This window comes from Cyclopterus lumpus, chromosome 4 (genome assembly GCF_009769545.1).
Source record: "Cyclopterus lumpus isolate fCycLum1 chromosome 4, fCycLum1.pri, whole genome shotgun sequence".
Classification (NCBI taxonomy): Eukaryota; Metazoa; Chordata; class Actinopteri; order Perciformes; family Cyclopteridae; genus Cyclopterus; species Cyclopterus lumpus.
In genome coordinates, this window is record NC_046969.1 from 19,139,760 (window position 1) to 19,166,908 (window position 27,149).

The 27,149-nt window shown below is 42.0% G+C and overlaps 1 protein-coding gene across 1 annotated transcript; it reads right to left on the reverse strand.

Moving 5' to 3' along the window:
• Nucleotides 1-863: 863 nt before the first annotated feature.
• qsox1 (quiescin Q6 sulfhydryl oxidase 1) lies at nt 864-26,199 on the reverse strand. The gene is made up of 13 exons (XM_034531068.1): nt 25,472-26,199; nt 24,372-24,472; nt 22,950-22,998; nt 22,682-22,784; nt 21,453-21,543; nt 21,070-21,215; nt 17,534-17,668; nt 17,330-17,459; nt 11,452-11,574; nt 9,447-9,585; nt 8,007-8,183; nt 3,139-3,300; nt 864-2,651 (listed from the first exon to the last, which is right to left on the reverse strand). The coding sequence occupies exons 1-13, from the start codon at nt 25,761-25,763 to the stop codon at nt 1,873-1,875; spliced, it is 2,427 nt and encodes an 808-aa protein (XP_034386959.1). The 5' UTR covers nt 25,764-26,199; the 3' UTR covers nt 864-1,872.
• Between the last annotated feature and the right edge of the window lie 950 nt (nt 26,200-27,149).

Genomic DNA, 27,149 nt, shown 5'->3' on the forward strand with positions numbered 1-27,149 from the left:
ATCGACTGCCTTAACTCAACTAATTCAATTTACCATCAAAACCTGTCGTGCTGCTGTTGCTGAAAACGTGGTTTGGATGAAGAGATGGAGCGAGGTTTCGGATGAGATCAGAAGGTGTATACGTGTGTGGGGGGAGGGGGTGAAGGGGCAAGAGTCAAGGGAATTCAAGCCAATGTTCTAGAAAACACAAAGCTCAAGATCAAGCATCGCTTGTCCTTCAGATGGGCTTGCTGTAATCCGGACGACATCAAAACCTGGTCTTCAGTCCAGTTATCCCACACACACACACACACGGCTCCCTCTTTCATCCACCTCACCAGACCATCTCACCCATGTTACCCTCCCTGCTCGCCCCCCCGCGGACCTCACCTCCAAGTGTGTGAGGGAAGAAGTCCCATGAAAGCCGATTGCGTTTTAATAAAGTTTATTATCTGCAGGGAGCTAATCCTCAAGGGTAATCTCTCCCCTCTAGTCCTAAAGGAAAGCTGGATTACTCACTTGCTATAATCCCAATGAAATTGTTAGGATTTAGTTGGCGCTGCACAGCAGATGGCAACAGGCTTTTTCAACCTTGGATGCTTTAACCCCCCATTTCTACATGCGACACCCCGGTCCTCCTTGTCTCATGTCCTGGACGTCTTGGACAAAAAAACAAAAGGAAAGTTTTTTTTTTTTCCAAACCTGCAATGAACAACATCTGGGAGGTTCTCGAAAACATCTGTTGACATCCAAGTCAAAACAGACAGGAACGAGGTCTTCCCCTTCTCTGTAAATTCATGTTATTTGGTGAAAAGAAAGTGATATAATAAGCCATTACTGCCTTAACAAACCACTGTTTTCAGTTGCAGATCAAACGCAATGAGTCCTTATCAAAAATAATTTTATTGATTCAGACAAAAGCAAATAAGCAAAACAGAAAAACAGTGTTTTTGAGATGACCAGCCGAAGCTTTACATCATGGACAAAAGCCAAAAACAAATCCTGCTTATTCTAAAACCTTGTCCAGTGTGAACATATGCGCCGCTCGCTCCACAACAGTTCACAAACAGCCAGAGTAGCTGTTGTGTGGACTCAGCATTGTGATGTAATATTCAAAGATGCAACATAACGCCCAGTGTCATGACAGTCAAGGAGCTGAACAACAAAAAGCTGCTCCGATCTTCTCTGGTGAAAGTCAGTGGACTTGTTGGTCCAGTCACAGTATTCAGCGATATGATGCAACGGTCAGGCTTCAACAAACCCACAACGCATTTAGGGACTGGGACTGTTTTGTCTAAATATTAAAAGAAATGCAGTGACATTTCATTTAATACTTGATTAATTATCTTAAACAGAAATATCGCAATTATTTATTTGAGGGAAAACAGTTACTTTGTAGTTTTAGATATAACAGGACTTGTTTTAACCTATTTGAGTAATTTAAAATGATTCAAATATTTTAACATGTAAAATATAACAATTGTGACTGAAATAAAGAATATATTTTGGTCATAGTACACAGAAGTAGTTTAGGAGGTCTTGGAGTCCCTTGAGAGATATACAAAACTAAAACTGTTACAAAATGAAGTAAAGCAACTCAAATCACTTAGTACAACAAAATGCATGAGTTGCATTTACTTCATACAAATAAAAAATGTAATTAATCTCATATTGGGTTTAATTTTATGATCAAATGAAAATAATAAATGATGATCATTTTCCATTTTCCCTAACATCCACGACACTCTGGGTGAAGCACGCTGCCTTGGCTGCAGGTAACAGCTAAGTGGACTGCCTAAGATCGCCCTAATCTTGACACATCTCCTTACAGTAACCCCAACCGTACGCACGTTAATCATTGCTGACTCAGCTCAAATTTGGATACACTTTGGTTCAGGGTAGGGCTACTTTATCCCGCCGTAGCCTGAGGCGGTTTTTGAAGAAAAGATACATGACCAGAAGACACATGGAGGAAAGGAAATAAAGGATGACACAAAGACTGATGTCCACTTTGGAGAATCCAATGTTCAGGACAGACATCCAACGTCCCCTTTGGCTCAACTCGGCCTCCTCAACAAAGTGCTGGCCGGTCAGTTCTCGCCTCTGCAGCTGCTTCCTCTGCTGCCCCACGTGCAGCTCAAAGTCTGCTTCTACAGGCTGCAGGCCCGCCATCCTGAGCCCGACGTCCAGCTCCACGGCGAGCCCAAACACAGGCCCTGGATCCTGCTCCTCTTTCCTCTGCAGGGTGCGTCGTTTGACCCGGCCGGAGGCAGCCACCTGCAGCGCCTTGGCCTTGTAGTGTTGGTTGACAAAGGAGTCGAGATCCACGATGTCCTCCTGCAGCTCTCGCATCCTCAAACCCACAATGCTCGGCTTCTTGTGGGCCTGCCGCCGGCCTCGACCCACCTCCATTTCAGGTTTGGCCCAAGGGGTCGTCTCCAATGTTTTACCCTCTACTGCAGCTCTTTCCCCACCTTCCTCCTCCTCTTCCTCCTCTTCTTCCTCCTCCTCCTCGTCCTGCACAGTGGATTGCGATGGCGGGGGATGCGTCATGGAGTCCAAGGCCTCCCTGGCTTTCCTCTGTACATGTTCCTGAGCTTCTAAAGCTTGCTGCCGACTCGCATGTTTTTCCCTCTGTTTTACCACGATCTGGCTTTCGCTTTCGAGGTAGTCTGACAGGACGAGGAAAAGAAAGACACAGACATCATTTCTAAAGTCATCACCTCTAATCTGGAATTAGATGCTTTACTTATCGTCCTGGATTAATCTGAATCAACGGTCAACCTTACTCCAACTCAGAAATTCTGTCTTTGCTTTTCACTCTTTACAGCAGAAAAAAACTCTTTCAATTTAATAGAATTAGGCAAACCCAAATTAAGTATGTCGCAGGGGGAAGTACAAAAACAAAAACGACTAAAATTGAGTGGAATATACTGTACAAGTAATTTGTGTGAACATGCGTTTCACATGCTGAGAACAGGAATCTTTTACCACACATCCTTTAGCATTATGTTAAACAGAGCTGAATCGTTGAGCATATTTTTATTGAGCAGACTGTTGGCACAGGCAGGTAGACGGAAGAAATACACTTCTGTAGTTTGGTAAAATACTTGAATTCACAAGATACTTCAGAAAAGAAACTATGGCGTTAACCTGTACCTGTGAGGATATTGCTGGATGAGAAGTAGGACATGAGGAAGGGGAGAACCTGCTCCTGGCTCCACCTGTGCTCCCCGTTCTCCTTCACCGAATGGCAGGCTGGACACATCTCTGGTGAAGGCCACTGGATCTTTGGGAAGTTGGGGTCTTCACTTAAAGCACCTGCAGAGATAAACACAGAAGCAGGGTTAAAGTTTTCCACCACAAATAATATGGCACATTTCTTTACATTTGTTCCACTATTACAGCGTTATCACATTAACAAGTACCTCCCTATCTTAAAGTAGATTATATACACAACTGTACAAAACAAAATGTTTTCCATGGATCCAGATTCATTATCACATACAGGAATCACATAAAGCATCCAGTCAGCTGCGTTCGTCCATTGTTGTTTCTTTTATTCTCCTTGCTGGTTGCATTGACTTGAGGATGTAAGTGCTTTGAGGACTGGATGCAATCTGTGTTGAACCCATTTGATCTTGTCACAGTGCTCGTAAAAACTAAGTGCCTATATGCATATGTGTATGTATGTGTTTAAGTGTGTATATGTAAATCATCAGTCTGTGTTTTTGTGTGCACGTAATCTAGGGATTGATATTTGTGTGTGTCTGTGTGTGTGTTTGTGAGAGCATATGACAGGGTCTAACAAATGATCAATGGGCTTCTGGGATGTCCCTGTGGGAGGGGTGGTGAGATAATAGATGTGGCCAAAGTGGACAGCTTCCCTACACACACACACACACACACACTCACACACAATCACTGTTTTCAGGCAGCAGACCTCGGTGCTCTGGACCACCTGTCTTGTCCCTTCACACCCCTTTGAAAGCCAACTCCAATCTCCAAATTGAACATGAGAGCAACAGAACCCTCAGAGGGGAGCTGCCCTTATAATGAATTAGAAACTTTCTCCTTAACATGTTTTCTTTCATGTAGCCGCTGCCCACACACGCCCCTCGTCACTCACACACACACACACACACGGCATCCATGCAAACAGACTGGAAGGACCAGGTCTACACACAAAAAAATACTCAACAAAAACACTTTATGCGCTAGCCCACACACATTCTATGCACACACAAATTGCTTGTTGTCACCAACAGGCCTGTGTGTGTGTGTTTGTGTGAGAAAAGGGGCGCAGCAGCAGGTCTGTCACTTTACAGCACTGTCAATTTACATCCTCCACCACCACCTCTGCTCCCTCCTCCGTCTCTCTGCCGCTCAAGATTAATCTCAGTCATATGCATGTGTGTACGTACTCTGCATACAGTACTTTACATAAAAGGATACATCAATGTTACTGTGTCCTGGATGGGCTGCAGCCTGTGGGTCAGTGTGGGGGCTTTTATACATTTCAGCAGGTGAGAGCAGATGCGGGCACTAGCGCGCACACACACACACACACACACACACACACACACACACACACACACACACACACACACACACACACACACACACACACACACACACACACACACACACACACACACACACACACACACACACACACACACACACACACACACACACACACACACACACACACACACACACACACACACACACACACACACACACACACACACACACACACACACACACACACACACACACACACACGATCTCTTTCCTTATTCTAATCAGCTTGCCACATTTGCAGCCAGGGTGACTTTAGCCATACCAGCCATATTGAGATTGCCACAATGGCCTGTCACGGAGATGTCATCACCGGCGCGCATACATATTCATTAGGTATAAATATGTATTGTTTGGCACGTCAAACTAGCTTCCTCAGCACTAATTCTGTAAGTGAGGATCACCTACACCGCACAGCATCCTGAGCCATCAAGGCTGCTGGGGCGTGTGCATGATGTCAGGCTTTTTATACTCATTTAAATAATCGAGACACAATCTAAACCACTTAATCTATTTATACTGTATGACAGATCTAACACTTCCACATCGCCAAATAATCTAAAACTATCAAATACTGACAACTGGTATTGAATGTGTAGTTTAGTTTATTCGACATTATGAGCCAAAGGAGAGTAAATCAGACACGACTACAAAGATTTCAGGGATGACGCAATTAGGTCTAAGACTCATATCTACACACTGCCATTTTAAAATTTACAGAAAAACGTACAGACAACATTGCAATATTTCTTCCTAAAAAGGTAATTAAAGTCCCAGCACAACAGAACATAAAGCGACAGATTGCCATTTTGGTTTTGAACATGACATTGAGGTCATTGAAGATGTGCTGATATAAATACATATTATGTACCACACTGAGCTGAGTTGTAAAGCTCGATCCTTCAAGGGCAACTGTTCCAATGTGCCATTGGGTTCAAGTCCAAATCAACCCTTACTAACTGTGGTTTGTCTTACACTTTTTAAAACAGCTCCTGATTTAAGTCAAAAAGTTGTTTCTCAAAAAAGGTCTGTGCCATATCATATTGTTCATAAACATACTGGTGTAATTTTAACTGTAATACAAACATGTCATATCATGATAGTGGCTGTATTGTGACATGCCGAGTATGTCATGACTATCTGCAGAAAGCTAAATGCATGGCTGACAGCAGAGGTAATAATGCTACTGGTTATGGTGGTGGAGCGGTTATAAAAAGGTCAGATCTAGTATACGAGCAGGGCAATAACACGGTAACAGCAAAAAGGAGACAACACCACCAACCAGTCTAGTCCGATGAGTCAGGAATCGCAACAACTGGTGCGAGGCATTAACAACTAAATAAGACTTTGATTTATTTTTTAAACTGGCCGAATAGTTACACAATTTCTAAAAAATTAAAAAAGGTATTTCTCATTTATCGCTATTGTGTTTTACCTTCAATAATATCATAATCACAATTTAAAGCAATACAAGAAAACGTGTGTACTGTTTTGGCACTAGTATGGAAACATTTCAGCCAGTCTAATAAATAGCGTTATGGTATTACATTCATGTGCTGCATGTGAACAGTCATGAAGGCAGCCTGGCCTGCTGCTGCTTTGTCTGTAGAAATGTGAATCAGTCTCAGCCTGTTGACAAGCAGCAACAGGACGGAGCTGCCGCTGGTCTTATTCTGCTGCTGCGAGGAGACCGAGGGCCCTGGGGCCTCTTTGTTGCCAGCTAAATTAATTGTTCGGACGCTTTACAAATAGCTGCTCTTTCATGCATGGCTGCTCCTGAAAGGAGGGGCGGGGAAGCCTGCTAAAGAGCTCCACTTTAGGCAAAGGGGAGAGGAGGGGTTGAGTGGAGGGAGGCTTGGAGTGTGCTCTCCTCAGGGAGCCGCCGCCGCTTATTGCTACAAACACAGCCAAACCCCCGTCGCCTCCCTCCCTCCCTCTCCTTCCGATTCACCCGACTTATCCCCTGTGGACCCCCGACTCACCCTCCACCGTGACTAACGCCCGCTGCCACACGCCACAACTTGACCCACGCTTGGAAAGGCTGTGTGCGTGTGTGTGTTTGGGAGGGGGAGGAAAGGAGGGGGAGCGTGTGTGGCTTGTGTCATGGTGTTTGCCACCTGCTGTCACACAATACCTTGGGAATTGTGTGTGTGTTTGTGTGTCTGTGTGTTTGTGTGTGTGTGTGTGTGTGGGTATAAAGAGGGCTGGTTCCTGTGGGACCCATCCTGCGAGGATGCTGTGCCATTACTTGTCAAGCGGAGGATATGAGTCCCACGGGATGGTGAGTAGAAAGAGAGGAAAACTGCAACAGAGATAGAGGAAGCAAGGGAAGACGGATTGGTGAAGGTGGCGGGTTGAGTAGTGTTTAAGTGTCTGGGGAGCAGACACTCGCAGGGACGGGTGTCCTTCTGGCCCCTGCTGTTCAGGACACAAGCTGTGCCTGAGTTAGAAGAGGGGGCAGTCAACACAAACAAAAGATAGTGATTTAACAAAGTGGGCTGTTAATGACAGCCCTGTGCCTAATAAAATCATATGAACACGGACAAGGGAGGAGGAATGCTTAGGAGCTGTTTAATACTCACAAGACTGATGTGCAATATGAAGTGTAATATGCTGATACAGCATGGCCAGAAATGAGAGAAAACTTTGTGCATTCATATGCAGAGCCAGAAAAGACGTCTGTACTGAGGAGAAACTAAAAAAGGTGCATTCTGATGCAAAAAGTAAAGATTTCTGTGTAAAGCAAACTGAAAGTTAATAAGTGTGTATTATGCTGCTTTTAAATAGATGACCTCGATGGAAATTCCTACTCATGTATTCCATGTGACAGGGAGGACAGTGGGGCATGTGGGAGAATCAAAGTAAGGGTGTGGGAAGGATGGAAGATGGCAGAGGGGGGGAAAGGGGGAGGAAGGGTCAGGAGAAAATGGCTGAGGCAGAAGCACATGATACTTGGAGGTCTGAGACTGGGAGACAGCTGGTGTCTGATCTGAGGATCCATCCTCCCCTCACCCCTCTTAGTCGTATTACAAAAGACTGACTGACCATTAGAGGAAACTGGAACTGAAAATCTTGCCCCAAAAATAAGTATGGTAATGCTTAAGATCCCAGAGTGTTAACAGGCACAGAAAAGAGGAGAGTGGAAAGAGTGTGAGGGACAGAGATGGCTTTCGCAAATTAATGCCGCATTCCACTGCATGGTACAGCTCAGCTCGACTTGCTTGAAACGGTTGTTTTTGGTTTTCCATTGGCAAAAGTTGAGAATATTACCTGGCACTGTTCCTGGTATCACCTCGGTTCAGGTTAGCGCAAACAGAGCCGATACAACAACACATTCTCTCTTCCCGTGTTGATGATTTAGTTATCTCTAGTTATTGCCCAAGCCCTCTAGTCTGGACCAAAGGGATTCTTCAAAGTAGCGACAGATGATGCTGCTGACCTACCTGCCAGTCTGTTGTTGACGCGATTGTGTCTCGACCAAAGCCACAGCGCCGCTGACGAGAACGTGTTCACCTCCACCAAACTCTCGCTCGCCATGATCTCAAAGTGCTCGGCACACGCCGTGCAGCCAAAGAAGCTGCGGACATACTTTCTCATCGCACTCAGCACCTCCTTGGGATCTGGAAGGGAAATGACACTTTATGCTGATCACCAGTAAATATGATGTATATGCAACTACAAAAACAATATCACAAACTCCTTCATAACACCAACATTGTTCCATGTCTTGATTATGTTACGTTATATGTTGTTGTGGAAACATCTTAGGTAATATGCAATTAAAAACTGTATAAAGCTGTAATGAAAAACAGCATATTTAGAAGAGCACGAATGAATGCAAAATGTCATGGATTACAAGATGGTTGCATCTATACACTAAAATGTACTTTTAGCTTGCTAATCGCAGTGTGGGTCCACAGCTTCTAAGATTCCCACGGTTATGTGGGCCAGGAGTCACAGAGAGCTGGGTTAACCCCATATTGAGATGAATTATCTATGCGAATAGGATAACCCAATCTGGAGATTAACTACAGTTAACGCTCTGTGTGAATGGTGGCCATGCTGTTGTCTCAGGACTTCAACAGTCCAAACATATTTTCCTGGAGCCGTTTGCTTTTGTTCTCAGCTTAGCAGGACCTTCAGATGTATCGTACTGACAGTGGGAGTGTGGCTGGGAGTGCGTGTGTGAATGTGCTCTTCATGAAAATTAGGATGGGCTTGTGGTCAAACCTTTACCAATGTGTTCACACCTTTAATCTATGCAGACTGTGTTTATGAATGACTGGAGCTTCATGTTATGATCAATACTGTACACTATGTGTGTCTGTGCGTCCATTAAGCTGGTGGTCTGTGGGGGGCCAGATGGACACCCTTTTGGGCCAGTCCATCTGCAGGTCACATGATGGTCCGTAAACCTCGGGATTAACCTCTGTGTGTGTGTGTGTGTGTGTGTGTGTGTGTGTGTATGTGTGTGTTGAAGGGAGATTATTGTTCCTGCCAGGAGTGGAGCCTCTGGTCATCTGCCTGTTTTATTAACCACTCACATTCCACTAATCTAACGTAATCCTTTTTCACACAGTCACAATTAGGCTCAATTTTAGCTGTGACAAAATGACAAAAAAAGTTACGAAAAAACTCAAGAGAATTCTGGTCAAAACTTGATGATGATATTTGTTTGTGTTTCTGTGTGTGATGTTAAAATTAGGTCAGTGTGAATAAAAGCTTTCCAGCCAACATTCCTGGGCTAATTTGTTTACAAAGCCTCACAAAGCCCTCATCCTCAGTCCACTGCTGTCTTCGTGAACTTTCAATGGGCCTTTTCATTAACAGAAATACAACCTCAGTGTGTGTGTGTGTGTGTATGTGTGTGTGTGTGTGTGTACCTGTGCCTCCTGTGTTCTTGGCCTGGACAGTGAGAACATGGAAGAGAATCCACATGCCGCAAGGGTAGCGTCTAAGGTGGGGTTGTGAACCCTGGCAGCCCACCCATCTCACTCCTTCAGGCAAGGCAGTGTCTGGAGACTAAGAGAGAAAGAGAAAAACAGAAAGACAAACACAAATTACTGACAATTGGGAAGCCGGAAACAACGGAAATATTTTTTCCCACAACAATGAATTCATCCTACTGAGTATTGTCTGTGCTACCAAAGCCTCCGATTACTTATTCATCTGTATTATATAGAGCTGCAACTAATGATTATTTTATTGCTGAGTAATCTGTTGATTTGTTTCTTGAATAATCAATTAGTTGTTTGGTCTATAAAATATCAGAAAACTGCAAAGAAATATTGCTCAGTATTTTCCAAAGAAGGTCCTCAAATGTCTCAATATTTAGTAAATTGTCATAAAGGAGAAAGGAAACCAGAAAATATTCACATATAAGTAGCTGGAGGATTTACATTTTTTCCTCTTAAAGAATTACTCAAATTCATCGATTATCAAAATCATTGCTGATTAATTTAATAGTGAACGACTAATCAATTACTCGCTCTAGTTTTCCAGTCCAATGGTGACCAAAAACTATTAACACCACACTGATGTGTTCTTTTACTATAACACACATGACTACAAGTACACCTGGTTGAGAATAACTATAACAAATTCATGATTTAATCCTGTTCGAGTAATATTTATATATAAAAAACTATGATGCCCAGTTGTTTCAGGAAATGTTGGGTCATGTACATTTTTTTTATACACTTCTCAGTGGGAGTGAATGTGTGAGAGCCATTGATAAGAGTACAGAAGCTGGAAAGTACTGAGAGGAATTCACATTTTGATGGTTTGGGCCTTTTCATGGAATTTTTTGACAATAAAAGAAATGTAGAATAAATCAGCTTCATCCTTTAAATGAGACTCCAAAGATTCTCGAAAAAGTAAAGCCTCTCCAGCATCTCCCCTCAACTTAATGAAAGCTCTTCCACGTAGTTTTCTTGATCAATAAGAAGTCAATCTCAGGTTAATGGCTCAGCCCTCCACTAATGAACAGGAGCTATCCAGATCTCTAACCACGAGCCACAGTTGAATCCGATAACATATTTTCTCTGACATAAAGTCGTTTCTCTCAATGCAATGCCTTGCCATCGCTGGTGTGATTGACAGGGTTACTCACATGCCAATAGTAAAGATTTGGTATGTGTGTGTGTGTACAGAGTCCATTTCCTCTGAGTCTATTCATACCTTTCCATTGATTCATTGATCAATTGATTTGCCTGCTAAAAGCTAATGATGTAAGTAAGTGACTCTTTCAATTTGCGAGGGGCGGTACTGGAGGCACGCAGGCTTCTTTCCAAAGACAACAGCACATAGATCCTCAGCTGCATGTGCTGGCACAGAGACAAGGGCAAAGTACATATTGAGAAATCTGGATCTTTGTAAGATACATTTTCATCTACTTATACAATATCACATTTTAACATGTTTTGACTGGATAGGCATCGGTTTGGTGCCTCTGAGGTGAGTTTGAACTGATTATGTGCCCAGATTGACAGGTGACCTTGATATCTTGGTGGAACTAGGAGGCTCCTCTGAGACAGACGTCCTCAAATCAGTCTTGGGGCATTATGCGCTTTCCTGCCCTCCGTTCTTCCTGAAGCTGCTCACCTGTCTGCTCCTCTCTCCCTTTCTCCCTTTAAGATGCCTGTTCAGGCTCAAAAACCAATGCGCTTTTCCTCAATTTGCATTAATGTTCCTCCTCGATGGAGCATGTAATGGACAGATCTCTGAATCCAATGAATACCAAAGATGGATGACGGACAAAAAAAGTAAGCTAAGAACAATTTGGATGTTGGCTTAAATGATAGTAAAGAGGCCCAAGTTCATCGCAATATGGATGCATAAGGTGAAAACGTATTGGATATGTATCTATACAGCTCTCTCTTGACTCACCTGAGCAGAGTTATCCAGTATCTCTCCGATTGCCTCATAGGAAATCTCATCGCCAGTCTGGTTCTGTAGCCGAGCGTTTAAAGACTTCAAAAGGTTCATCACCACTGGACGGCCTGGAAAGTACTGCAGACAAAACAACAGAGCACAATGGTGTCACGGGTAATAACGTTATGAGACAAAACTGTTGATTTCGGAGCAAATGGAATGCAAGAAGGAATGCAATTAACCATCATATTTTTTATCGATTATTGGTTTTGATTATCCATTCAATATTAAGTCTATAAAATGTCGGAAACATGGTGAGAAATGCCCATTGCAATTAAAAAAAAAACCAAAGGACTCAATTTACTATTATAGAAGACTCAGCATACATTCATTCATATCAAAGAAGATTTCTGCAAAATGCCCAAAAAAGTTTCTAGCACATGAAATGTAAACTTTGCTAATGTTTATATATTCCATTTATAAAAGTGTTGTTTCTCATGTTCTAATAGCGATGCTCAGACTTCTTAACATTCAGACTCCTTTTACTAAAATGAGCTGTTCAAATCAACATCTTCACCTACAATTAACATATTGTTTGTCCTACCAATAGAAATGTAAAGCCTAGATTATCAGTGGCCAACTCATCTTCAACCATGTTGTTCACAAGGGATATAAGCTGCACAGAAGTTGTGGTTGCGTGTTTTTCCTGAAAAAGAAACTCACTAAATGTGACAGCAGCCGAACTTAAGCCTCTTCCTTCATTAAGATCCATTTCCTAAGCCACTAACAACCACTTAACCACTGTCTACTCAGCGCTTCCTCCTGATGTGTATTTACATCCTTTCAAACTAGCACAACCATGGTAACAACCAAAACTAGGAGGAAACATGACACTGTAACTAGCAGAGGGAGGCACATGAAGAGAAAGAGGAAATCCAGCTGATGGGTGTCTGATACCAGTGATGACAGAGTAAAGACAGACACAGACAAACATGTCTTCACACATACGTTACTGACAATAGAAACAGCTGATGTCTTCAGGGAAGAGCGCTTTAATACATTTCAGCTAAATGTGCTTCCTATTCTTGCTGTAAGCCTCTCTTTGGAAAAGTGTATGCTAATGGACCCGTTTCTCGGAAAGACGCAAAAGGGATCAACTTTTTTTTCCAAGACTCAAACAACAGGCAATTTCCATGGGAACTTTCATTTAGCTCTGCAACTACAGTATTTTGTATCTATTAAAATCGATGGATAATAATAAAGTCATTAAATAGGGGAAATTCAAACAGTTCAAAGCAAAGATTTTCAGTTTACTGTCAAATATCACAAAGAAAAGCATCACATCTTCATATCTGAGAAGCTGATTCAAACAAAAGTTTGCTCAAAAAAGAATTTGTTGGATTGACAAATAAGTGGCTGTGCATTTTCTCTCAATCGACTAAAATGCACTGACTAATTGTTGCAGTTCTACTTTGTTTAGACAGAGAGAACCATCTCTCAATAATAGCCTCTGTAGATGTCTACAAACTAAATATGCTTACATACAGAGGCCTTTCAGTCAATGGTTCAGCCGTCTGTTCATCACGCTCTAACAGGATCTTTGTGTTACACCCTGACCACTTAACCAGACCCCCGGTGATTTGCTTAAACCTTTTTGTCCAAAGCTACCGGAGTCCTGCGTCCTTCCCTCTGCACCAGAGCACTCTTAACTCCATGAAGCGCCTTTCACCACTCATCAACTTGGCCTCCAAAAACCTGTGTTGCTGTTCATAAACAGCTGACATTTAACATATTGGTTCGTACTGGGCCAATATATTTATTGAATACCTACTGAATATTCTCTCTCTCTCTCTCTCTCAGGATGTGGGATGTAAAGGGCAGACAAAGGCCTCTGATGTGTGCTCGCTGCTGGGAGAGTGATATAACAGGTTTAGGTTTGGATCTGGGGTCTGGATGCCACCCGGTCAGAAAAGCTCATTAAACAGGCATATGAATTTAACCAGAAGAGAAAACGCAGGTGTTTCCCACTAATGGGTTTAAGTTAGCATCACCAAAGCAACACTATTCATGAGCTATCCGTGTCTGCTGATGGCCTAAAAGCTCACATGTTCACCGTGTCAGTGTCATCTTGCTATGTTTTATCCTTGTACATCTTTCTTTTAACTTTAACAAAAATAATGATGTCCGTTTTCCACATATAAGATGTATTTACAGAGTACTTTTCTCCTTCATGAATACTCACTCTTGGAAACTAATTATGAGAGGCAATATGCTCCTTTTAGATGATGCATCAAAAACAAACATCAACATTACACAACAACAAATTAAACCCTACTGGAAACTAGACACTTATCCAATAACATTTGTGAGCCGAAAGACCAATTTAAATCGTTTATAAAAGATCAAATTCATTTTTGCGAATGCCAAGTGATCAAACTGTAAACACTACATCTAAACTACATTTTATCATCTCTACTAGATATCGCTCTCTACATTTGTTCTCCCCCCCCCCCCCCCCCCCCACACACACACACACACACACACACACACACACACACACACACACACACACACACACACACACACACACACACACACACACACACACACACACACACACACACACACACACACACACACACACACACACACACACACACACACACACACACACACACACACACACACACACACACACACACACACACACACACACACACACACACACACACACACACACACACACACACACACACACACACACACACACACACACACACACACACACACACACACACACACACACACACACACACACACACACACACACACACACACACACACACACACACACACACACACACACACACACACACACACACACACACACACACACTATCCCTCCTGACCCCATACCAGTTGGACCATGACAATCCCCTTCACCCCGGCAATATGTCATCCTGATCCGATTAGTATCAGCAGCACTTGAGAAACCGCAAGCTCCTTGTGGCGAGGGTCCCAAGAGGGCGGCATCTGTTAGCTGCAACAGGGCAGACCAAGCCAGGCGCGGGCCAAAAGACAGGGGTGCCTTGATAATAATCTAACTTCACCCTGGGGAGCATGAGAGGGAGCTGTAGACGCGTGCCACAGCCATGCAAACAGCAGCCTCATCTTTAGACACATATACTTGTTATGTACTATTCCTATGGGGAAACTACAAAAGAAAAACAGTTCAATGAATCAACTTCTTTCCAAATTGCTTATTTTACAGTAAGAGGATCCATAAGTACACAGACAGCTGGTTTTAAGAAAAGCAGAGCATCTTTAGTAATATAGGTATATTTGAAAACTATATGCTGAGTGCTGACGTGCGAAGGACGAAGCCGGTGTCCCTTTAGTCCAAAGCCCCCCTCTTAATTCTTTGTTTTATTCCCCTGCCCCTGTGTCCCCTCTGGGCTGAAGGGCTTCTTTCAAGAAAAGCAGGATAGAGGTGTAATCCTTAAAAACCTCGCTATAATGCTCCCATGCTTCCCAAGATCCACTATTTTAATCCTAATATACATGTAGAGGCTTCATAAATCCGGCTTCAGCCTGACAAGACAGTAAATCTAGTAATATTATGACTGGGTTAAAAAAAAAAGAAAAGAAAACAACCCCCATGTTTTCATGTTTGGGTGGAGACGCAATGATGGGATTATTGTGGATTGAAAAGAAACAAACAATTCGTGGAATTACAATTCTTGGACAGAATGGAGTCATATTTTTTTAGGTCAAGTAAATACAATGAAAACATAAAGGAGATTAATACATTTCTATTTACACAAAGACTTTGCCTGTCCTCAAGATGTACACAACAATAATGATATATTATATTTTTATATGATTTTATAAAGAGAATTATTGATTAATTAATCAAGAAAATATGTGGCTGCTTAGAACTGGAAATATTAATTAATTGTGACCCCCTAGACCCTCATATTGGCAAGCCCACACAATATCACCCATGCCAATACACCCATGATGTATGCAAATACACTCTCCAGTAATTATTCAGTTTGGTAAAAATAAAAATGTGCATCATGATTGAGGAAATGTGTCACCAGCATGAAGTGATGACACTCACACGCGGTCAGGACATTGTGAGTCACTTTCACTCTCATCTAATCACATGACTTACGCAGAGTTCAGGTGGCAGATTTTTACATATTGTATCAGTAATCTAGAAGAGAGAGAATTTCTCCATGAATCAACAGTCATTTGAATAGACGAAAAACAACAATAGAGGAAAAGAAGTTTAGGATTCTTCCAAGCTTAAAATACTTTTAATTGTCTCATATTCTGCATATGTACAACATCATATGCAACAGAATATAGAAATTAGCTTAATAAATATGTGTTTGCTTTTCAAAATAAACCAAATCCCCTTTAATTCTGGTTTCACATCCAAGTACTTGCTTGTCTTACATGAACTGTTCCTAACAAGCGGGCTGACTGAAAGGAGTCGGCCTCTTTGAAGCGAGATCACTCAGTCAAACGACAATACGGACTGTCACAAGTCGCGGTCAGCAATGACGGCCTCCTCAGCAACACAAAGCCCTACTGAGCGGCTGGTCCATCATGGTAGGGGGACAGGGTAAAAATACCACTGGGACCTGCCGCTATTGACTAAACAAACTGGAGCTAATGGGAGGCCTCAGTGCTCTGCCCCCACCACCACACACAGCCCCCATACACTGATACACACACGCCGCTACAACTCCTCCCTAGAGAGGGAGATATAATCACAGAGATTGGTGGCAGACTAGGGCAGTGAGACAGCCTGGTGCGTAGCAAAAAGGGACAGGGCTCGCAGGTCAGGCCTCATCATCACCACATGTTTTCCTGGCTGGCACACTTCAGCGAGGAAAAGAGGGAACGAGGCAGAAGATGATCGCTAACGGAAAAAGATGGATTGAAGATGGTTGTTTTGGTGAACCACAGAGGACTGGCACGTTCACAATTATCTAAAGAGATGCCAGTGGGAAACCACGTAGAGGAAAACTGTGTGAGGAGAAAGAGGAAGAAGGGTGTCTGTGTCTATGTAAAGCCTCTGGGCAGCGAGTGGGTGGCAGCCACGCTCCAATGCCCCTGGGAGCCAACATGAAGAGGGTCAACATTACCCAAGAGAGTGTTTGTGCTCCTGTTCTAGTCGATGGCCTCCATTTCTGCTGCCAATAATGTGCATGTGTTTGTGTGTGTGTGTGTGTGTGTGTGTGTGTGTGTAAACGCAAAATTACATCTAAAAAAACAAACCAACAAAATAAATTGGGTAAATTTGCTAAATAATCAAATGGATTCAAAAGGAAAAAACCCAAAAAAACATGCTTTTTAAAAGGGGGCCATAAGCTAAATGTTGCACAACAGCTCAAATCTGCAAAGTGATCACCCATTCTGCTGTCTCACTCTCCATCTGGTGGTGACCTGCTGTAACTACACATTTGTAAAACTCCTCTTTTTTGTTTTCTGGACAAATTTCCAGACAATGTCCTGAACAAATCAGTTTCAAAACTATGAATACAAATGGTGACAAGGGAGTGCTTCTAAAGTAGAAAACAATTAACTAAATACAGCACGTTTGTAAGGCAAGTGTTTGTTTTTTAATCAGATAGTTTACCTGGATTTTGTGTTAATGACATGGTTAACCAATCTTTCTAATATTTAAAACAAATCTTAATCTAAATATTATAAAATAATGAGCTGTATATCATTTGGTTTCCTCAAACATCAGATGGATAACCCTCCTAATTCCAAAGCAAAGCATTTGATAGCTTGCCAAGACACCAGTTGCCGTTGTTGACGGTGTGTATGTGTGTGTGTGTGTGTGTGTATGCAGCGCTCTCTCTATTAACTCTACCTTCGCCAGGACAGAGATGTATTCTTTGAGAGAAGTCAGGGCCTCTCCTTTGATGACAGTATGAGCAGCCAGCTCCACACGCAGAGAGAAGTGCAGCGTCGACTCCAGGTCGGCCATGTACACCTTGTACCTGGAAACACACCTCATGTCAATAATAATAAGTTTGAGCAGACAGAAAGACAGAGCAGCATGTATTGTTCCTACTCATTGAAGGGTTTCCAGGGCTCTTGTGTGTTGTTGGCGAGGACGTCCAAGGTGACCGGTGGAGGCTTCCCCGACCGCGTCACTCCCGGCAGCCTCTGGAGGGCGTAAGAGTAGAAAGTACGAGCCTCAATGTTGCTGAGGGAGAGAAGGACAGGTGAGACTGACCCTTAGGTCACTCAACATAAACTTAAAGCACAAACGTGTCTCTTGCTTTCGACATGATAATCATCCCATGCACAAAGAGAGCTCCAAAAAGAAAAGTTTTTTTCCGGTTAGCTTTGAAAGAAAGGGACCCATCCAACGCCTTTGAAGCATCAACTAAACCGCAGACTGAAAGCCTTATCCCTCAACATCAGAGGTCGATCACACTCATGCTCTTATGGTTGAACGTGAGCAAAGCTCTGCAGCTGGGTTACAACTTCTTGTATAAGGCCTTCATGGAAGAGTGGAAGCTGTTATGGCAGATTGTTACTGCCCCTCATTTTGGAATGAAATGTTAAGAGAATCACAAATGGGTTTAATGTTTGGCTGTCCACACACTTTTGGCCATGTAGTTTACATGAACCCCAGTTTGTACAGCCATGTCAAAATGCTCAGGTTTTTAATTTGAGCCTTTTATTTCAGCAGACCACTGCTATAAAAAAAATTGTTTATGACCTGTATTTTACACACTTACGGGAATGCATTTTAAATGCTGAACAGATGGTGCCAGAGTAGCGTGGAACTGAGAGAGAGTGCTGATCATTTAGCCTTGTGGTAACACTGGAATCTCTCTCTCTCTCTCTCTCTCTCTCTCTCTCTCTCTCTCTCTCTCTCTCTCTCTCTCTCTCTCTCTCTCTCTCTCTCTCTCTCTCTCTCTCTCTCTCTCTCTCTCTCTCTCTCTCTCTCTCTCTCTCTCTCTCTCTCTCTCTCTCTCTCTCTCTCTCTCTCTCTCTCTCTCTCTCTCTCTCTCTCTCTCTCTCTCTCTCTCTCTCTCTCTCTCTCTCTCTCTCTCTCTCTCTCTCTCTCTCTCTCTCTCTCTCTCTCTCTCTCTCTCTCTCTCTCTCTCTCTCTCTGATCAGAGAGCGAGAGCACGTGAGAGGGAGAGAGAGCATCGTAAAACTGGAACAGGATGGTAATAAGGAGGATGGATACTCTGTGCCCACGCTCACTCACACCAGACCGGGACTCAATTACACCTGCGTGTCTGGTGGGAGTGTACAGATGTGGAGGGAGAGCCATTCATCCAGTGATCCCCAGGGCCGGCTGGCAGGAAGGCATCAGGGTGGGCTGGGAGGGAATGCATTCACCTGGGACCAGGACACATCACATGCATGACGGATGTGAGACGCCTTCTGCACACACAAGGCACACTCACACGCAGGCACACTCCGCTCTCCCAGGATCAATCAGACATTCAGTGATGATGGGAGGCCATCTGTCGCTGTGTGCGACTGGGCCTTGTTTGGCAGGTGAAGCCAGAAAAGCAATGGCATTGTTTTCATGCAAGAAATTAAAAAACCTCCCCTCTGTACAGTGATGGAAATGAGCGGGGTTGGAAGGGGAGAGCTGGGGGGTGAATAAATAAATCAGCAATAAATCATTTCCTTTTTGCATTTGTCAACTAAAAAGAGTCCTCTTTGCATGCCAAGTTATTGAAACAGCCAAACAAAGAGGCAGAAACAGCAGATGAATTTGCAGGGTGAGGGATGATCAGCGCTGCTTTATGATAGTGAATAATGGGAGCGATTTTGATGCTCTGATCCCATTAAGAGGCCAGATGTTTAAAAGTATTCTCATGAATAGGGTTCCGATAATGAGACACAATGAGGTTTACGGCAGAAAGAAAAATCGTGACGTTAGGAACAATAGGAACCAAATGGAAATAAGCATGGTGTTGGTGTATTTCAGATCAAGCCAAATGGAAATTATTGTTAAAAGTTTTAGATACCATCAAGATATATATATATATATATATATATATATATATATATATATATATATATATATATATATATATACACACACAAAATCATCAATATGTACCAGGTACAACACATACAAGATATCTACAAAAACAGATCATGTTCCTTTCCCATATCACATCCACCCACTTAGCTCTTCAATTAAAATAAAAAATAAAAAGGTTCAACATCTCTTTGACTCACTGGCGTATCGTATCCTGCATGTCTTTATCTATTTGGAATTCTCCTAATAAGGATGGGGAATATTATTTCTTGAACCTACATCAAGTGATGACCTTTATATAGATAAAAGTTACTGTTGAAAATCTAGCATTTAAACCTTTGGCCTTAATTTGTAAATGCAGCCGATTGCACTGACAAATGGTGGTGGATAGAGAACACATTCAGAATGGTAACAACATTGTTTTTCCAGTGAACGGTCTTCACAGATAACAATAGGCAATTCTGGATGTTCTTAGGTCATGCTGAGTGCATTGTTAGATCCTGTAGGAGGGTGCACTTGTTATTGTTAAGCCATGGTAACTATTACAGTTGGGCACAACCACAATCTGGCCTCTTCTACTTGCATGTTTATAAAGTGGGTTTGTCGGCTTTAGAGTTTCCCGAGTCAGCTATTGTGGAAAGGAACAATACAACCTTCAGACCGCAAGTCTGCACCAGCACAGATTTCTCCCGTAAGTTGTAACCCTCATTGGGAAACACTGTGAACTCAAGTTCTGTCCTGAACATCCATACAGGGATTTTCACTTATTCTGGCTAATTAGACATTTTGCTCAGGTGGAAGTGGAAAACAGGAACTGAAATTACGAGGTCACCAAATCTCATGAACCAAAGAGATCAATAAGTGTGTAACCTCTACTGGCCTCATGGCGCACTCCTGCTGGCAAAATGTATATGTGTGGGTTGGACAAAAGTAGGAAAAAGGGTATGTTTCCATTAAAAAAACTAATAAAAGAAGAATGGTAAATGGTATTGTACCATAGGCGCTTTTCTAGTCTTCCGAGCACTCAAAAGCGCTTTAACACTACATGACATCATTCACACACACATTCATACACCGTAGGCACAGCTATGGGAGCAATTTGGGGTTAAGTGTCTTTCCCAAGGACACGTCGACATGGGCTAACAGAGCCGGGAATCGAACCGCTGATCCTCTGATTGAAGGAGGACCGAGCGCACCACTGAGACAGTCAACAACACACCATCTGTTTTAAAGTAGGCAATATAAATAAAAAGTTGAACAAGTAAGGCATATCCATGGTTTCAGATGTTTAGGTTATGGTGGAGAGAGGCAAATGTGTCCTAAAGTGGTTTCATATAATATGCTAGTCAGACTTTACACTGCAGGGCTGGTGAGGAACAATCATAACTATCCCGTCTTTGTAATTTGTCAAAGAAAATAACTGTCACTTGTAAACCCAGCACAACCCTTTAGAAGGGACACTGGGTGTGTTTGTAAAAGCCTTCATGAACTGATGTAAAGAAATCCCCATTTTTACCATTACGGATACATTATACAAGTATAATGAAATTCAGATATTGATGGAATTTAAAGACTGCACAGGTACCCACACGTCAAGTCTGGTGAAATTGCCTTCAGGAGAGTAAAGGTAGCAGGATGGAAAGTCAGTCACTCCCAGTTTTGTGACCAGAACTTTCTCAGTGCTCAGGACTCTCCGCACTGCGACAGTCTCAAACTGTAACAGGTCTAGTGTTACCTGAAGAACAGAAAACACAGAGAGTTCAACAATTGACGTATGCCATGTGATGTCCAATCATTCCCAATCAAATATTGCAACAGCTTATTTTGACCAAAAATGATCTCTTATTGGCTGAAGTTAGACATGCGTCGTTGGAGAGAAACTTAATGCATCTCTTTGCTGCCCGGAAATAAATTATATTCTAGAGAAGAAAAAAAATGCACAGCTCGGGTTGATGGAAACGTGAGCCATTACCTCTCGGCCGATGTAGGAGTTAGTGTCCTCAAAGATCAGAGCCAGGTGTTGAACGTTGTTGGTCTCAAAGAAGCTGTCGATCTCTGCTTGGCTGGTGAGAGAGATGAGCAGATAAAACGTAAGACAGGACTCCCAGGTAGGAGTTATGCTAAACCAAACATTAAATATAAATCTGAGGGATCGACTACTGATCCAGCAGAGATCAAAAAGTAAGTCAGTCCCGGATTTTATGGACATATTTCATCTTAAAAGAAAAAAAAGGAACATTCTGACATTAAATTGAGGAGACTTTAATTAATTTGGGTCGTAGCTTTACAAATGTTTGAATAGCCTTCGATGCCCTTTATCCCCGCACAGGACTATTTGTTATCTGAACAGCAGCCACACCCACAATGATAAACATTAAAACTTCATTCATATCAAGTTTCAAGTATGTTATTACCACACACAAATTACATACTTCATCCCTCCACACCTTTGGTTGAGAAAAGCTGTGAAGCAAGAAAGCACAGATTCAAATCCACTAATTTCCTTTGTAAAAGAAGAAAAAGGGGAAGAAAAAAACCTCATGATTCTGTGACGAGCAACACTACTTTCCCTTTAAACCTAAAAAGAGAAAAAAACTTGACTTCCTGCTTCCTTTTTCTGCCATGGTAATAAACCAAGTGCAAAGCTTGTGTCTCGATACATGCAAGGCCACATGTGGGCAGAGCAGGGAGGCCTCGTACAGAAGAGCTAATGAAGACTGTTCTTCTTAGTGGAAACATTTGAGACCTCATTCTGTGATTTGTAAAAAAAGTGCAGCAGCTCATGATGACACAAGATACAATTATGCAACAGGATGGAAAGATGATTCTACAGCAAGACAGCAATCACAAGACTGCAACAGAGGATATTTATACTATAATTCAAAACGGTGTTCAATAGAAGTGTGAGATAGGTAGGTGTGGGAATATGGACTTGTTTACATTTAGTCCTTTCTTACAGTGTATGTAACTAGGTTTAAAAAAGCCATTATTATTATTATTATTACTATTATTATTATTATTATTATTATTATTAGCAGCTACTCCAATAGACTACACATTTGCAAAAGCATGACTAATATATATATATATAGTTACATACATATTTATTTAAATAAAGCAAAAGTGCATGTCATCAGGACAGATTAGTAAGTGAATGATTGACAGAGTTTAACGATTGAAAATTGGGGATGCGAGTGTTACCTGGTGGGCTCCAGTGGGGGGCAGGCGGGGGGCCACGGCTCCTCATGGTTTTCCAGTTTGTCTATGATCCTGTGACGGAGGACCCGCACGTCATGAGTAGAAGCTGGAGGTCAAAGGGCATCAAGAGAACATTATACGACGCTGCTGATTATCCTTCACTAATGACTACCTGAGCATGTAAACAAACTACCACAAACGGCAGCTTCTCTATGAAAGGCACTTTTATTTTTCACTAGCCTGTGTTGCTCGTGTGTGCGTGTAGTAGTACCTTTAAAAGCCTCTCCTTTAGACTCGGCCTTGGAATAAGCATGGAAGAACTACAAAGGGGAAGAGACAGAAGGTTTAAGTTACGTAGGAAGTCAGAGAAGAGAAAGAGAGAAGTGAGATCAGAGGAGACGGCCCTCACACAGCCATGAGAGAAGCAAAGCCATGTTGTGTAATGTTCGGTGGGGGCAGCTTCCCCCTCTGCCCGCCCTGACCCCCAAATCCTTCCTGGTTGAAATGAGTCACAGATGTTTAAGCTCCATTGTGTGTTCAAACAGAGGGAGCTCTTTGTTTCATTGGCTCTTGCTGGATGACAGCGAGGAGAGATTCTGAAACGCACACTACTGCTGACTAATCAGATATGCTACAAATACAAATGCAGATGTGTGAAGCTGGAGGGTTTCCACAATGTTCCTGCATAAGTTAACTCTTCTGGGACTAGACTGTTTTTACACTCACAGATAAAAAAACAAATGCAGAAAACGATTCAACTGCTGAATAAATATCAGTGTTTACTTATAATGGCTTCATTAAAATCACTAGTTAACAACTAAAACACACTAATGCATAGAGTAGGGACACTTAAAAATGAAAAGTAAAACTCTTGAATTGACTGGTTTAACGAATACCTTTGTAAATGTTCCTGCAAATACATCTATTGTTTCCAAACATGCGTATGCACATTATGCTCTCCATGCTAATCAAAATCAAACATAGCATATTAGTGTTGAATAAAGGCCACTCTCAGGCATGTTCGAGGAAAACTGTGAACATTCCTGATTTTATGGTCACTTCAGAACATGTACTGGAGCTGAATGGAAAGAGCATGTTTCTGAATAGTCTGGTGTGCTACTGCAAAATATAACTAGCTAATAACCGGATGAAATAAGGCAGAGTTGTTTCTCATGTATTCTTTCATTCAATTCATGCAGTAAAGGAAGTTAGATATAGAATACATTTTAAAAGTTTTGCTTCAACTGCAGCTGCTCCTCTCTCTTTTTCATTAAGGAAAAACAAAAAAAAACTCATTAAATTAGGGCTACAACTTGTTTTTTTAATGATCTCATTATTAGTTTGCCGGTTATTTAAGTTGATAAATGCAACATTTGAGAGGCTGCAAACTGTCACGTTTTGGCATTTTTGCTGAAAACCTTTTTTTTTATTTTTTTTTTAATCAATTGATTATTCAATTAGTTGCCTATTGATTTCATTAACATGGAGGAAAAAAAACAGAACAAAAAAAGGTGCTCTGTCACTTCTTAGATTTTGTCCTTACAAAATTAATTCAGCTGCGTCTGAAAGAGCGAGTGTGACAAATTTGCGACTACATAGATTATAATAGTTAAATAAAGTGGATCCTACTGCAGCAGTCGTCATGAGCCTCAGAATATGGGCTTGTGTATACAGTTTATATTCTGTAAAATACCTTGATAGTGGGATACGCTCTGATGCCAAAGGCCGTGCAGACCTTTCTGTTCTCTTCTGCAGCACAGTCAATAGCTGCCAGGTCCACAGCTGGTTTCCACTCTGAAGAACAGACATGAAAAAAAAGCTACAGTAAATATTTAGTTTATCATTGATTTGCACTCTCCAGCCTGCTGACACCAGATGGGGTCCTGTGTTGTCCCTGTGCCATGCGCGCCAATATGTATTTCAGTATATCAATACACAAAATGTTCATAATGTCAAGAAAAAAACCTAAATATTCACATTACTATTTATTTGTTTTAAAAAAAAGAGGGCAACACGCACGCATTACACAAAGTGACACTAGTGGGTCCACGCAGATGGTTTATAGCTATTAAATGTACCGTATATTGTATCTGACAGACATCTACAGGTTGAGGGTTGCCATGGTGCCAGTAATCCTAATTTCTCTTGTATTTTCCTCAAATATCAGATGGATAAGCCTCCTAATTCCAAAGCAAAGCATTTGATAGCTTGCCAAGACACCAGTTGCCATTGTTGACGGTGTGTGTGTGTGTGTGTGTGTGTGTGAGAGAGAGTGTGTGAATGTGTGTGTGAGTGTGTGAGTGTGTGTGTACACACATAGGACTGAAATACACCATGACTGTGTCAGGCCTCCTGCAATCATTGAGAAAACGTTGCCCTCAACTATCATCCTAATTATATTTCCTCTCATGGCTCTGTGATATTTATTCAACTCACGAGCTGCAGAAACAAACTCAGCTGGAGCAAGTGATGGACAGACAGAATAAAAAGACATTCATTAGATCACATGCTCTAATTAACAGATATAAACAACAGCTTGGTGCTCTCACTGTTTCTATGCACATGATAACAAAATACAGGGAGATGTAACCAAGGCGATATATATATATATATTTATTTTATTCCAGACTCATGAGCTAATGAATCATACACTATTAAATCCTAAAATGTTTAACTGTGAGGCGTGTTGCTGTGTATCATGTGAATAAAGACAATGCAGAGTGAAGTAGGAGAATCATGATTATACTCAAAATTAAATGTCATTGTTAACAGCTGCTGCAGAACCGGACTAACCTGTAATGTCTCTCGCCAGACTTTTGTAAACCGGAGCAAAGGCGATGCAGTGTCCGCACCACGAAGCATAAAACTCCACAAATATCGCCGCCGTGGAGTTGATCAAAACCGACTCGGCATTTTCCGGAGTCAACAGGACGACCTGGTCAGAAGCGGTGTACAGTCCAGCCTCCGTCGCGGACGGGAAGAGGAGACACAAACATAACCACACTGCGGACGTCGCTATCTTTCTGGCATGTTTCTGTATTTCTTCGGTAAACCGAGTCGTGGCACGGCCGCAGCGCCGCGCCATCTTCCCCGCTCCGAGCTGCTAACCGTCGGTATGGACGCTCGAAGTTTTCAACCTCCGTGTCACAAAACTTGACACAAACTTTCCTCCCTCACTTCTCGCGGCGGTCAGCGGGCTTCATGGGTCCTCCTCCCCCTCTCCCCCCCCGGTCCGAGGTGCTGCTAGTCCTCTACAAACACTCCGCAGGTAACGGAGTAACGCGGTTTCACGAGTCAACGTCCGACGTGAACATGACACGTTCAAGTGACGCGCGAGGACAAGAGGCAGTTGTTGCTCCTTCACTGCTTTCATACAGGAAATTAATATTAATATTATTTAGACTTTAATAGTGTTACATTAAATGTGTATTATTGACATTCACAGTGAGTGTTAGCAGATGTGGATTGTATAGCGTGTATACAGACAGTGTTAACCCGAATATAATAGTGGAGGAATAAGACAACGCGGGGCACTCTGTCATCCAAAAGTAAAACTTTATTGTCACATGTCAACTTGTCAACTTTAGCACCTCTAATTGGCTGTTCTATTTGTCCATCAAACAGTAACTGAATTAACCCTATAAAGCCTGCATATGACCATACAAAAATATCATATAATTGAGAACACATTTCCTTGTGTATGTTAACAGTGAGATAAAAAATAAATATATACAAATACCTTAATTCAAGGACTATTGTTTGTCTGGGGATTTTAAAAACGTATCGCACGAGCTTCCTCAGTGGATGGAGTTATCTCCATGACTACCAAGGAGCGCCATGAGATGAGGCTGAAATCTTATGAAAAGGCTGATAAATGGTGTGTGTGTGTGTGTGTGTGTGTGTGTGTGTGTGTGTGTGTGTGTGTGTGTGTGGTGTGTGTGTGTGTGTGTGTTTTGGTTGAGTAAAATCACAATCACTATTTTTTACCATATACAAGCACTACATTCACACAGTATATTATTTTAGAGGAAAACTCTTAACTGATTTTTCTGGCAAAAATAAAACTTACATGCGTCTCTATATTGGTATTAAAATATCTAATGTGAATATTTTCTCTGCAACCATGTCATAGTAGTTTTTTGTAACATGTAAAATGTATGTAATTGGGATGTCACATTTATACAATTTTCACTATGCCACTACCGTGTCCAAAATAATTCACAATAACGGTATTAGCACAATATCTATAGAAAATAATAACATTGCTTTTAGTCAAATTCTTTTTTAACTTTGTCTACCTTGTGTTTTTTCTCTTTTTCGACAGTGTGGGGTTTTTACCATAAAGATAAAGCCCCGCTAGTTCAATTATCAGACCCACACTCCAATGACCACAGATGACAGACTCGAGCTCTTGGTTTTACTTGCTGCAAGGAAAATGTTGAGCTGTGCCTCTGCACGTCTGCAAAACACT

Bases quoted from the DNA above. Each gene is read 5' to 3' on its own strand.
- qsox1 (XM_034531068.1), bottom strand. From the start codon at position 25,763: ATGGCGCGGCGCTGCGGCCGTGCCACGACTCGGTTTACCGAAGAAATA. The intron at 22,785-22,949 runs GTACTACTACAC...TTTGACCTCCAG, and splicing joins TAAAGGAGAGGCTTTTAAAG to CTTCTACTCATGACGTGCGG. The intron at 17,460-17,533 runs GTAGGAACAATA...GTGTGTTTCCAG, and splicing joins CCCTGGAAACCCTTCAATGA to GTACAAGGTGTACATGGCCG.